The sequence below is a fragment of the Numenius arquata genome, chromosome 3, assembly GCF_964106895.1.
Source record: "Numenius arquata chromosome 3, bNumArq3.hap1.1, whole genome shotgun sequence".
In the NCBI taxonomy this organism is placed as follows: Eukaryota; Metazoa; Chordata; class Aves; order Charadriiformes; family Scolopacidae; genus Numenius; species Numenius arquata.
The window spans coordinates 28,294,457-28,308,994 of record NC_133578.1 but is presented as its reverse complement, the minus strand read 5'-3'; the positions used below and the strand labels follow the sequence as shown (position 1 = coordinate 28,308,994).

Here is a 14,538-nt window from a genome sequence, read left to right as displayed (position 1 = left end):
AGTAGAAAAAATGTGACAGCAGTGACCTGATCTTAAACTGTGAGATTAATAACTTAAGTACTTCAAGTTATTTTAAATTGCATCAGCTCTTCCCCCAGTCTCTCTTGACTCCCACACAGTGTTCAAAATTATGTCAGTTCCTGCAGCATAGCTATCTACAAAGCTATATTAATACAGGTTTTCACAGTATGTTCATAGCAAGTAAAGTGTCTTCATGGATTTGAAAACGGTGCAAGTAACAAGAAACTGTTATAGTTGCACTTACAGGTTTCCTTTAACCTCTTACCTCTCATGATTTGTAGTTCATGTGATGTTGGATATGTCAGTACATTAGAATGTTTTATGTATCTGGAGTTATGTGGCTGCCTGTCCACTGTGTAAAAAAAAAAAAAGAAATCTAATCTCCCAATACACAGGACAACGTGCATTTGGAACCACTGAGAGATAGACACTGAGTATCAAATATGGGACATGATACTAAGGGAGAAAGCATGCAGCTGAAATGGGAAATGTTTTTCATGTTCTTATAGGTCTTTGGCACAGTTAACTGAATGCAATAAAAAGCAAAAATGTCAGTGTTTGTAGGTATTTATAAATTCCTTGAAGAAAATTGATTTCTTCTGCTTACATGTCGTTTTCTATCTCCATCATTCTGACAGGTTAATAGTGAATTATTTTTTCAGTTAATATTATTTTCTCAGTTTTGTGCCACAAAGATTCACTAAGCTGATTCACTAAGATTCACAAAGATACTAAGAAGTACCTCCAAAACATGAACATGTTTTTGAAGAGGTGAATGGCAAATACAAACTGAAAGGCCGATTCTCACTGAAGCCCAGAATAGATTTGTCTTTACATGTTTGCTTCCCTTGTTTATCTTGAATCCTTACTGTGCAAGACAGGTGATGTGCTATTGTTAAATATAACATTTGTAGTATATAATATTAGCTCCTTGGTTGTAAATGTTAGATCTCTAAGACATTCCTTTATTTCTATGTAGCCAAATTTTTTAACAAGTTGAGGAAAAAGATGGCTTGTTAGTGAAGTAATTTTTTATGTTTCTATAGACTCTTCTTTGTTATACAACATGTATATGAAAGAGGCTGGTAGTGAAAAATGAAAACAATTATCTAACATCATAATAAAGTTAGTTATATATATTCTGTTTATGGAGATAAACATGTTCATGTTCATTTTGAAATAGTTTGGAAGACAACAGGAGAAAATATTCTGAAAAGAGATTAAAAATTATTTGATATATGTTTCAGACAGTCTTCAGTGAAACCTAAATACCTATGATCATCTGGCAAAACTCTGTGTCACTGAACTGTAAGCTAACACAGGAAATTATAAGAACTTGAGTATTTAGCATTGCCCCAACAGCTGTGAGACATATAACTTCTACAGCATGGACAGGAAAGAATTGAATAATCCATCCAGAATGATTTCCAGTGTCTGATTTTTGAAAAATAAACATTTCTTTTCCGACTGCTGAATTGATAAATACAGTGCCTTTTCTTTTTTTTATACATGCATATGGGAGCAACAAGTATTTTAGATGAGAACCCTGTATAAGTAGGGTGGAGACCTTGAAGGCTCTACAAGCTGCAAATGGAATTGTGCATAACGTGTCATTTGTGAAGTGTCTCACTCAAGCCATACAAAACCAGAGAAGACCGGTGTGTGTGTTTTCCTCCAGTTTGTTTTGGTGTGAGAGAAAGGTGAAATAGTAGTTGCATCTCTCAGGCAGTGAGTTAATCCATAGAGCAGCGAAAGGAGACAACTCTTTATGCTTTGGCAGTCTCTTGCTTGTGTTTAGGAAAGGTTTTTATAAGATGAGATTGTTCTGACCACTTGGCTTGGAGTATAAAGATTTCTAAAGAGCTTTACAGGTACATAAGACTCTGTTAGTAGGTAGAAATACTAAATACTAAAATACCGAAAGATTCACCCTTTCTTAATGTTTCAAACCTGAAATCGGTGCACACTGGACACAGTGCCAATCTGTCTGTGAAACAATCCTCACTGCCACCTCCTGAAATACTCTCAAATATTTTAAAGTGGGCTGTAAGTACAGATTACTGTTGAAGAGCTTCCAGCATTAAGTTTGTCTGTATAGACCTCAACATGCCTCAATGGCTTTTCTTGCATTCCTAGCTATTAAAATATTGATGAAGATTAACAATTTTTCTGCAGCATCCTCAGATCCAGAAGAAATCCCAGTATATCAAGTATCTTTGCTGTGATGATGTAAGAACTCTACACCAATGGATCAATGGCATCCGCATTGCTAAGGTAACCTCCTCTAGGCGGTCTTGCACTGTTGTCATGAGTTGTTGTCATTATCTGTTTGAAACCATTTACTGTTACTTAGCAAAATACATGCTAAATCTAACTTCCCTCTGTTTCACTATTCTGAACGTGAACTGTACAATTTTCTTGCATATTTCATTCCCTAGCAAAATTGTTAGGCTTTGTTGTTATGATCGTTCAGTAATTGGGCCCTTTTTTCTTGTTTCTGCTGCACCTCTTTGTCGCACAACGAAATTCTAACTGATGTCATGGCTAGATTTACGCAGCTTCCTTAAAGATTTTAAAAAGAAGGCTTATGGGAAAAGAAGAGAATTGAGAAAACAGAATTGTTTTCTAAGATCCCGAGTTGGCTTAGTATATTCATTGGCCCATTTCTTGCTTGACACAATGTCTTCTAGCATAAGTAAATTGTTTTTCTTTCTTTCAGTAATTCACTAATAAAAAGGCAAAAGGTTGGGGTAAGGGAGCTGCCACTTTTGTTAAATAAAACAGAATGAAATTTGCACTGAATTAATGTTGTCGGAGCTCCTTAACAAAGACCCTGTTGTTTCTGTCTGGGTGGGGAAAAATGGTGGAACAGAGAAGCCAGAGGTGGAGCTCAGCAGTATGAAAAGGGTACACACCCTATACAGTTGTTAAATTTGTCTGTCATTTTGCTTAGTATGGGAAGCAACTGTACATGAACTATCAGGAAGCACTGAAGAGAACAGAATCAGCATATGACTGGACTTCCTTGTCTAGCTCCAGTATCAAGTCAGGCTCCAGCTCATCTAGTTTGCCAGGTAATAATGTGATCTGTCTCATATTATGAAGATTTGATTACCTTTTTTATCACCTGCTATCTGGAGACCTCAGGAGAGACTATTGCAGAAAATGGACTGTTTCTCCAAAGTCTTTTATGTTATGTTTTGTCTAAAACATAGACTTTATGTTTAATATATATATATAGAAACATAAAAACCTATTTTATTGTATTACTTACAGTGGTGTATGTATTAGGAACATAGAGTACTTTCTTGTTCACCTCCAAAAAAGAATGTTTTTCCGATATTGAGAAGAGGGATCTTCCTTTCAAATTCCTGATGCCTCTGTCTTGACCTAGCTGAAAAGACAAAGCAAATCTATATTTTAATGATACATAGAGACTTGTGTGTGTAGCTCATAAACTTATATAGTTGATTGAAATATTTGAAATTGGAAAGTAAGCAATAGTCCCTGCCCAAAGGCAAAGTTCCAAACAACGTCTTTAGAGACAAACTTTGAAAATACTGTTTCTGTTCCTGTGTCAGACTGTGTGTGCCTGCAGTAACATGCTCCTGTTTACCTCTCAGCAGGACCAGGACTGTTCTTGTGTAGCACATAACATTTTAAAAATTGATGAATGGTTTATATAGCCTTATTTCACTCTTCAGAGCTGACTGACACTCTGCCAGGTTATTTTGAACCCTCGGGGGCGATTTTTATTATTGAAAACAGGTTATTGTGTGAAAATGTTTTGTCCGTCGCAGATACCAGCCAGGAAGTAATGCTACTGAACTGGAAAGGTCCAGAAAGTAGCCTGTGAGAATGAGCTAAGTAAATTCAGCCTAACTGGGAAGGTGTCATGTTTTTAAAACTGTGTGGAGCAGCTTGCCAGGTGTAGCAGTACATTCTCGGTTACTGACAGTTTCTCCATCTAAGCTCGGGTGTTTTTCTGATAAAGTTTGTCTTGTGGGTGGCTGAGCCACAATCACCAGCCACACATGTTCTGCCAGAGCAACAGTCCAGCCTGTGCCTATATGCCTAGATGCTCTTTTTCCCCAGCACAGCTTGGGACTACATAGAAGGCAGGTGCCGGGCTGGCTAAATCGGTCTGGCAGTGGCTGCTGCTGTGCTGTTAAGATACACTGTGGACACAGAGCGTCATCTGCATTTGTTGGGTGCACGATGCATATCATTCCTTCTCTTCCCTTGAGGAATGGAGTAGTCAGAAGCAGACTGCAGCCTCTGTTAGCGAAGTTTGCCTGTCCTCAGCCGATGTCCAGTGCCTCTTTCTAAGGTTGTGCTGGGACGGAGTGCTGGAGAGAGCAGGCTGCGTGCATTGTATGAGATGGGGCTTTTCCCAAAGGGCAGGAGCTGTTGCATGTTTCAGAATCGATATAACTGCAGTGTGGTTTTACTCTGCAGCATATCTGACATGCTGTCATCTTCATGGAGCTTCAGATTTGGTTAATACCAGGGATCTGTTGCACTGTTTTGTTTTCCAGACAGCAACGGCCTGGATGTGAGCTAGAGCTTATGCAGTAGTTGGTGGGAATCATGTCCTTTGGTGGGATAACGTGTTTAACAAGTGTGACCAATAAATGTCACGCAGAGTTGCATTATAAGGACACCAATTTTACTTTTACATTCAGAAACATATGCTAACTGTTCCTTAACTTTCTTCTAAACAGAATCTCAATCAAATCATTCTAATCAGTCTGACAGTGGAGTTTCTGACACCCAGCCAGCTGGACATGTCCGTTCCCAAAGTATTGTCAGCTCCATGTTCTCCGAGGCCTGGAAACGAGGCACTCAACTGGAGGAATCCAGCAAGGTAACAAGAAGACTTTAGTTTGAGAACCAACGCCCAACAAAATGTACGAGACAGTGTGATACCTCTTCCCCCTCTGTCTTGAGTGGGATTTCTTCTCAGGATTTTTTCTCTTTCTTATTCTATGTTGTTGACATACACTGCCATGTAATTGTTTTTTCAGGAATCACTTTTTCAGGGAATTCAGCCCTGGAACCTTCTGTTCTTGCTTTTTTTTGTGTGCACAGAAGCCCTCTGTTCTTTGAAGGCATGATACAGCCCTTCCCATAGAATCCTATTAACTAATGTTGAATAAAGACAAAATAAAAAGATCAGCTGTTAACAAGTTGAATGAAATTCTTTCACTAAGATCTTTCTCTAGTTAACTAGTGAATAACTGAGACCTGAAGGCAAGTATATCTTTTTAAGAAGTAATCCAGTAGTTTTTACTCAAATGTTTTCTATTATATTTGGTGGAAATGGAAACAGTAACCATAGACATGGGCAAAGAAAAAGTACTAAAATTGACAGCAATTGTGGATTGAGGCAGATTTGATATCTCTTGTTGAGTTACAAAAGATTTTAACTCATTGAAGCCTGGGGCTCAGGTCTGTTGTGGTTTGGTTAGTTTTCCGTCCTTTCTGTGGTAGTTGACTGGTGTAATTCCTGGGGAGCACTTCCAAACACAGCTGAATTCCCACTTAAGCTAGTTTTGTTGTCAAGCTCAACAGGTTCCTGAACAGCCATGATGTCAGTATTAACTGCAGCAGTTACAGGTGGAAGTACTTTGGCAGGATGCTATGAGAAGCTATCTTCACTCCCGTCAATTTTGAGTCTTTCCAAGACCCCAGGTTCAAGCTAGAGAAGCAAGCTTTTCAAAACCAAAACCGTAGGTCACTACATCTGGCATTGGTGCATCAGATAAATAACTAAAAATAAGACAGAATGTCACATTTTCAAATCAGAAAGCACATGTGGCACAATGTGAAAGCTGATGTGGCTGCATTCTTTTGGGTTCGTAACTTTTTTGCAGTGCCTACTGGCTTCAAAATTGTCTGATTCTAATAGTAATGTAGTACTCAGCCCAGGAATGTAGCTTGCTAAATTGTGATCCAAATTTTTTTACTGCATGAGTGCAACACCTGATGCATGTTTATCAGCAGATGGCTTGTGTATGTGTACAGGGTGCATCATTCCTGCAGAAGCGGGGTAGGTGGAAAAGATAAGGCACTTGAGTCTATCTAGCATGTGTCTGACAGAGGGGAGAGAGTACTGCTACAGGAACTGTAATGTTACTGTTTCCTGAAGTTTTGGTTTTAACATGAAAATCTTGCTGCTACACTTTCTGTGAGCTTTCAGAGAAAAGTTTGAAGTTTACTACAGTGAGGTCACTGATGTTCTTATCAAGACTATAGTGCTGCTGGCAATTGGTCACTTAAATAAACCCCAAGAATTTTAATGTTATCTGACTAAATCCACGTTAAAAATAAAATATTCAGACTGCTCCCTGTTGAGAGCCATCCATGTTTCAAGATTTCATCAATTTGAATTCCTTTCTATGCACAAATCCAAGAAAAGGTATATTTCTCTTCCTTGTGCGTAACAGAGGTGAATGGATTGCCCTAAAACTTCCCAAGAATCCAAATGAAATGAACCATGTAAAATGATAATTCAAAGCCATGTTAAAAAATTCTGAGTAAATTGGTGGCAAATTTACTGTCAGTGAAACTACAGCACATGCTTTTTCATCCTGTATAGGTCTGGCTCAAGGAACTTTAATAAATCAGACTGGCAGTGGAAAATGTTAAACTGTGTGGCAAGAAAGGAAACAACAGTGTTGAAAAAATCGTAATGTCAATTAAAAGGTAGTTGCAGTTGCAGTGATGCTGAGACATGCTGGTTTAGGAAGATTGTCTCCAGGCAGTTATTTCAGAGGTGGTTCTTTCACAGTGCTTTGGTGACAAAGCTGGCATAAGAAATTCATACAGGCAGGTTGCTGCAAGTGGCAGAAATAATGGAGACTCATCCAGTGTGTCCCTTCCCCTTCTGCAGCAGCTCTCTCCCCCCTTGTCCCCCTTGTCTCATCCCATTCAGCAATTAGGGCAGAATAGAGCATGCTTTGGCTCAGCAGGGAGGTGACATTGAGGCTGGCTGGCCAGGAAGCCAGGATGTTACACTGGTTGGCCAGTGGCTAACTGCACAACAGGTTAAAAATGGGTGAGTTCTGCCTGCTCTTCCCTCATTTACCAGGTGCCACTTCACAACAATTTCTTGAAGTTGAAAATATATTGAGATTTCTAGTGCTGTCATATTTGACTGAAATTTGCTAACCAACCCAAAAGCAACCGGCATAGGAGAAGAGATATCAAACAGTTCGCTTGCAAAAGCTTGTTTTCTTAGAAAAAACAGCTAAAAAATTAGCATGGTTACTGTTTTAAAAAATAGATACTATTCTTTTAATAGCATTTCTGAGAGTTCCAGATAGTCATTAAGATGCATGTTACAAATATGAATTGATAGTATGCAATAAGTAATTTTTCAGGACATATAGAAGGACATCACATAGTTATAAGGATGAACAAGGACAATGATCCATTTCAGACTTCTTCTATAAACAAAGTATCACTGAATATCTTTCTGGTTGTGGAAATTTAATTTGATTCTGTGGAGATGGGAGGGTTTCCCCCTCCTGAGATGCTCAATATTCTTTTCCCTGTCCTGAGTGTTTGATTTGCTCACTGTGAAAATGTCTGTCTTCAATGGTTATTAGGAAAATTCCTCTCAGTTTCAAATATATCTAAGACTAAAACCCCCACCTTTCCCAACGTGCAGGTAATTTGTCCACTTCATATTTTGAAAGATTGCTGTTTGCCCAAAGAATACTTTATTCATCTGTTCACATTCTTCACAGTTTGGCATTGAAGATCTCATTATGTCTCACTTTGCTTGTTAGATTTTGAACTCGTTATTTCAAATGGGATGCTACAACAGGCATCAAAACATGTGCTCGCTGTGTGTGCTTTCAGTGACAAATTCCAGATTCTCCAAGGTCTTGCCGTTCAGAGAGAGCTATTCCGTTATGTCTGGGTCTCCCTCTCTGTTTTATGCCGCTTTTATTTTTCCTGTTGCCTTTTGCTGTCTCAGGTGTCAAAAGTGAAGCTCAGCACAGCTAAGGTCAGCACACCCGTGGTGCCTTAGACAGGGCACAATTAAGGTCAGGTGTTGCTACTTGAAAATTCATTAACCTGGGTGATTGGAAGAATGGTAATTTACAGACTAACACTTGCAAGAGACCAAGATTTCTCTCCTGTTTTGTTATGTGAACACCTTGATTTAGCTGCAGAACTTTGTTACACTCTTGCCTTCCAGACCTGATGTGACAGGTAGAGTCACACTCCTTGTGTGTTGTAAATCACGGTTTGTTGTTTCTGACTCTAATCCTTTTGGTGTTCTTCTGCGCATAGAGAAACTCTGTGCACCTGTATTTAAAAACAAAGCAATATGTAAACCTACTCATACAGTGCAAATGAGCATAACTGGGCTAACTTGTGGCAAAGTATCTACTAATGAAGTACAGGAACCCAGTGTGGTCAGTTGCCATGTCGGTATTGCATTTCTAAGGCATGTTTCTGTGCTGTGCACTGAAATTCACAACTTGGGTTGTAGCCAAACCACTTTCTATTAGGAGAATGTTTATAAACTTGAGTGATGCAATTATCTTTTTAATTTTTAACAGGAATATAGGCTTAAAATTTCAGAGAAACAATTTAACTTGAGCCAAACCCACCAAGTAGACTAAAATGTTGCCTGCTGCTTTCCCATTGCTCCTTCCCTTAGTCAGCTTTTCCCTGTTTTTCCTTTCTTTTTTCTGCTTAATGTAATAGTTGCATGTATAGCTTTTTTCCCCAAGCTAACTTTCTTTTGCAAATCTCAAAACATTTCTTTGTGGGGAAATTTTCCTAGGAAACCTCAGCTCTCCCTCTTTTTCTTCATTTTTTTTTTTCCTTGCCAGTCTTGAATATCAGAGCACGTGGAGTGGAAGAATCTCAGTAATATTCCTGCGTAGAGCTTCCTCTTCACATGTTTTAGAGCAGTTCAGGATTTCTGCATTTTGTAACACTGACCAGCGTAAGGCCTGAGCTAACCCACCCTAAAGGCTTGAGGGACGCTCTGGGAGGCCACGCATGGTTTACTCTTACTGAGCTGAGGAGGTGTCCACAGAGTCTCTTGCTCTGCCTGATGTCCTCTGTCACGGCCTGTAGTGTTCTGGGAAGCGCTCTCTTTGGGTCATTGTACTTGCCCAGAGAAGGACCAGTGATTCTCACTGGGTACAGCTGCCTGCCCCACAGGAGTGACAAGGCTGGTGTATTTTCTCCCTGACGTTCAGCCTAGCTTGGACTAGACCTGGCTCCACTGAGCCTTGCCAGCTCCCCTCCCTGCCTGCCCGGTCAGACTGCACGGTCCAGGCTTGTCAGGGTATGGAATTGTCTCTTGCTGCATTTTTTGCTAATATTTCCTGCATGCTGTAATCTGCCACTTAATTTTTAATGACAGGCACGTTTAGACCTTGACTTTATAATCTCTTTGTCTCTCTCCCTCCCTCCCTCTCTCCCTCTCTATCTTTTTCTCCCTTTCCACTTTCACTAAAAATCCCTTCCCAATAGGCCCGAATGGAGCCTGCAGGTCGGCCCTTCGTGTCTGTCGTACCTCCTGTGTCCCCACAGACAAAAGTGGCAACCCCCTACACAGCATCACAGCCGTCCCCCCCGCTGCCCCCGCCGCCTCCCCCACCCCCACCGCCCCCACCCCCCCCTCCTCCACCCCCACCCCCTCTCCCCAGCCAGGCCGCCCCATCTGCGGGCTCCCCCGCCACCATGTTTGTCAAGTACAGCACCATCACCAGGTTGCAGAACGCTGCCCAGCATGGCGGGCCTTTTTCCAAAGCTCCTGCAGCACAGCAGCCTCCCCCGCCCCCCCCGCCCTCCGCAAAGCCTCAGATACTGGTGCCCCCCAACGGGGTCATGCCGCCTCCGCCCCCTCCACCGCCTCCCCCCACACCAGGCTCGGCCATGGCGCAGCTGAAGCCGGCACCTTGTGCCCCCTCTGTGCCACAGTTCACACCGCCACCACCACCCCCCAAAATCCATCAGGTTCAACCAAATATAAGCCAGGCCACTGCCACCTCCTCGTTGCCACCACCTCCTCCTCCTGTGCCTGCCCCACCACCACCCCAGGCACCCCCAAAGCCAGTCATGGCAGCTCTGCCCCCACAGCCTAGTGGGAAGGCAGTGTCACCAGGGGTCACACATGTCACCCCCTACGTGCCAGCTCCCTTGCCCCTTGCAATAAAGAAACAACCAAGTGTCACCTCTCCCCAGTTGCCTCCGCTGCCCCCAGCCCCTCCTGGCCCCACTCCTCCCCCAACGTTCCCGAAGCAGCAGAGTTTCTCTGTGAAGCCTCCTCCATCCCCTCAGTCACCCGTGCCGTCGGTGGTGAAACAGATAGTTAGCCAGTTCCCACCTCCTCCCACCCCACCTGCCACTGAGCCCCAGCCTCTGAAACCCCTTCCACTGAGTGTGGCTCCACAGTCGCCTCCAGCAGTGAAGGCAAAGCCCAAATGGCAGCCCACTTCTGCTCCCTCACCAGATTTCCCCCCTCCTCCACCAGAGAGCAGCTTAGTGTTTCCTCCTCCACCTCCTTCCCCAGCTTCCTCTGCAGGTTCTCCCCCCCCTGACAAATCAGGGTCTCCAGTCAAAAAGGCCAGCAAGACATCAAGCCCTGGAGGGAAGAAACCACCTCCAACACCTCAGAGGAACTCTAGCATCAAGTCCACCAGCTCCACTGAGTACCATGAGTCCAAGAGACCTTCAGTGGACCGCCTTGTCAGCAAATTTGCACACCCACCAGAGCCGTCAGGGTCTCCTTCCAAGGAGTCATCGCCTCCTGCAGCCCCTCCAAAGCCAGGAAAGCTCAACCTTTCTGGGGTGAACCTGCCCATTGTCCTTCCACAAGGAGGGGTCGCGGCCAAAGCTCCTGCTCCGGGTGTGTCTGGGAAGGAACCTGTGGTCGAATTCCCTTCACCGCCATCTGATTCAGACTTTCCACCACCACCACCTGAAATAGATCTTCCTCTCCCACCAGTTGAGATCCCATCTGTGTTTTCAGGCAGTACTTCCCCAAAAGTTGCTGTTGTCAATCCCCAGCCTCAGGCATGGTCAAAACCATCTGTGAAAAAAGCCCCACCACCCACACGTCCCAAGCGGAATGACAGCACTCGGCTGACGCAGGCAGAGGTCGCAGAGCCACCGGGGTCAGCTGGCCCTCAAGTGCCCACTTCACCCAAGTCCAGCCTTAGCGTTCAGCCGGGATTCCTGGCAGACCTCAACCGGACACTACAGCGGAAATCCATCACCCGGCATGGCTCCCTCTCCTCCGCGCGGATGTCCAGAACAGAGCCTACAGCCACCATGGACGACATGGCCCTGCCTCCGCCTCCACCAGAGCTGCTGGCTGACCAGCAGAAGACGAGCAGCTTTGCGGGCACTCATATATCTGGCTATGCAACGTTACGGAGGGGGCCTCCCCCTGCACCTCCCAAAAGGGATCAGAACACCAAGCTGTCACGGGACTGGTAGTTGGTCCCCAGGGGCCGGTGCTCTCCGTGATTTGTGGGCTGCTCCATGATTGGCCAACCTGTGATCCTGCGCACTTGGAGAAAATGTGGGGACGCAGATGATAGCCCCATCAAAAGAGGTGATCTCAAACTGTAGCTAAGGCTAAATGTAAAGACATTCCCCTTTTATGGCTAGGCCAAAAAAGCTGGGGGCTTGGCGTGTTGATATTTTATTGGGAAAGGTGGGTAGAGAGGCATTGACTTATCCTTTCAGTTTCTTTTGCCCTTCATATGGATTGGACCAAACCCCCATTTTCTTACTTTTTCTGCATTTAGGGGAGGGGGGGGAGATAATTTTTTGTAGTGTCTGTCCACGTGAGACATGTTTGTGCATGTATTATAAGTATAGGTATATAATATATTGTGATATATTTCGTCGCAATTATAGAAGATAACCAGAATGTTTTTGTAGAACCGTATTTATTGTTTGAGTCACTATATTATCTGGAATCGGACTCTGTAACTAGTCAAATCTTACCATAAAGATGAAGATGTAGGGGGCACTGTAAAGAAAGGAAAAAAACAAACTACAAAACCCCACAAACCTCTTGGCAGTTTGTGGTGGGTAAATGGTGCAGAGCTGAGGTGTTCTGCTAGTAACTGTACACTGTCCATTGATTGAAAAGTACAGATGCAACATACCAAAACATTCTGGTCCTAATACTACTGAAAATGAATATGTTCTGAGGAAGAAAATAGATTTTATATATAGTGGGCTGGAGTGAAATATATTTATACTATAAAGAGCCTCCCCCTCCCTTCCAAATAGTTTAAAAATATACACTGCTACAAATTATTTCAAAGTTATTTGTCCATGCAGTAAGAGGATAAATATATATTATTCCAATCCATTATGCATTCTAACTTTACAGTAGGCTCGATCATTTGTTTCTGTGGCTCAAGATGAATATATTTGTGTTAACCTCTTCTGAAAGCTGCCAGGACTCCTGCAATCGATGCCGACCTACAAGGCTGACCCACGCCGATAGATGCATCACTTGTACATGTAATTCTTTCCCTCAATGAACAGGTAGGTTTCTGTAGAGCATACACAGTCTCACCTTGTCTGTGCCTGACAAGCTGTATTATCTTTACAAAAACAAGTGTGTGGAAACATTTAAAGAAAGTATTCTTTGTAATTCATTATAAACTGTCAGGAAAATTCTCCCTTCTAGAAAGAGAGAAGGGAGTTGTAATTCCGGGCCAAGCACAGTGGGAATTCTCTCTCTTTTCTTTGACCCAGCAGAGACTGCGACCAATGCATGAATCTGTTAATTACAAAGTTGCACTTCCAGCAGTCAAGGGAGAAGACTGGAAAAAACCCCAAACTTGAGAGGCAGTAACATTTCTAGTAATTTAATTTAAGGGCCCATATGAGTAGGAAATAGATTATTGCATTTGCTTTCGTTTTTTTGTTTGCCTCCAATTCACTGTCAATCACCAAATTAAGTACTAGAGTCCTTTTTCTTGTACGTCAGTAGCTCGATTGTACAGTCTTACCCGCATATTTGGGCGTTGTGATAAGGTAGTGTAGTTAGCGTAAGTGGTCTTATGTATCATGCATGTTCATTACAGGGTAGTGGTACACAGCCTTTGTAAAGCAACTAGGACTCTACCTACCCCATCTTCGGTTGTTACAACTTCTCTCATCACCGTGAGGATACTGTCATGGCTCAGATGGCAAATGATGTTACTGTTGACCTGTTCTCCAAAAGCAAATTCTAAATGCTTTCCTTCCCCCAAAGAATGAAACAAAGGAAGTGGCTTGACCTGACAGTATCCTCAAGCATGTAAAAAAGATGTAAATTAATCTCTCATTAGAGTAATTCAGGCTGATAGATTTCAGAACTATTGTGACAGTGTCCCCCATTCCTTTTTTTTTTATAAAGTGTTTTTAAAAAAATCCAAATAATAAAATAAATGTCTTTGTGAATAATTTATGAATAGGAAAAAAGCTTTCTAATTAGAGGGGAAAAATGACACATCTATAACTATATAGTTTTAAATAAGTGCATCACAAAAAGAGAAAAATTAATGGTGCTGTCTCTGCTGACCTGTTTCATATGATTTTTTTAAAATCTGTTTCAGCACCTCTGGAAATTGTTTTAATATTTCAGACTAGTTTTTTTGAGCAATAAGAGTATATACCATTGTGTGCATTTTTAAAGCACTGCTATGGAAAGGCACTTTTTTGTATCTTTCAAATTGTTCACAAAGTTTTGTTTCTACTATTTTTGTGCTTATAAAGTGTCCTTAAAAGCATTTGCATTGTTGATTTTAAGCATGCTCAGTGTAGCTGGCAAATAACTTCCCAGGAAGCTGTTTAAGCTATACTGCAGTTCATGGGTGCTGTAATTTTCAACATTGGTCCTCCTGCTGCTTTTTACTGTGCGCAGCTCCTGGGGCTCATACCCACCAGCGGGGCAAAAAGTGCACAGATACAGTCATAACTCCCCAGCTGTTATTGATGACAGGCAGGTAAGGGGACACCTTCTCCTACTCCCTGGCAAGATACATCTGGGCCGATGCAGTGTGTGCTCCCAGATGAGAGTAGTCAGGGAATTCTGCTTGCCCCATCTGTTTTTCTTTTCCCCCCAAGACAACTCCACTGGTGTGTATCAGGTCCAGCTCTTTTTCTTTTGCTCGTTCAGTGCGGGTACCTCTGGGCTTTGGACTCGGCAGAGCAATGTTTTGAGTGCAATCTCTTCAGAGGTGTTTGAGCTTTGTTCTCATTTTCCTGTGTCCAAGTTCACTTACCCAGTATCTCTCCCCAGACAATGAATCCATGCTTACTACTGAGGGCTGCTACGAGGCTTGCTGGGAGACAGAAGTTTAACTCTTAAGTTTGCAGCAAAAAGAATGAGCGTCAGCAAAGGTGGCACCCTGTATTCCTTCTTGTTACAACTAACTTCCTCAGCCAGTAGTGATACAGAAATACAGTGAGTGGCTGCAACTTGCTTTCTCTCAACCAAGCACTGAAATTTGGCTACAGTGTGGTTCA

The 14,538-nt window shown here is 42.6% G+C and overlaps 1 protein-coding gene across 1 annotated transcript in view; it reads left to right on the top strand.

Annotated features, from left to right (window-relative positions):
- Positions 1-11,499, top strand: part of RAPH1 (Ras association (RalGDS/AF-6) and pleckstrin homology domains 1) — a 96,323-nt gene extending 84,824 nt beyond the window's left edge. Inside the window, exons 11-14 of the mRNA XM_074145606.1 lie at positions 2,197-2,295; positions 2,975-3,095; positions 4,746-4,888; positions 9,529-11,499. Coding sequence (XP_074001707.1) covers positions 2,197-2,295; positions 2,975-3,095; positions 4,746-4,888; positions 9,529-11,499 — 2,334 coding nt within the window. The remainder of the gene's footprint in view (positions 1-2,196; positions 2,296-2,974; positions 3,096-4,745; positions 4,889-9,528) is intronic.
- The last annotated feature ends 3,039 nt before the right edge of the window (positions 11,500-14,538 follow it).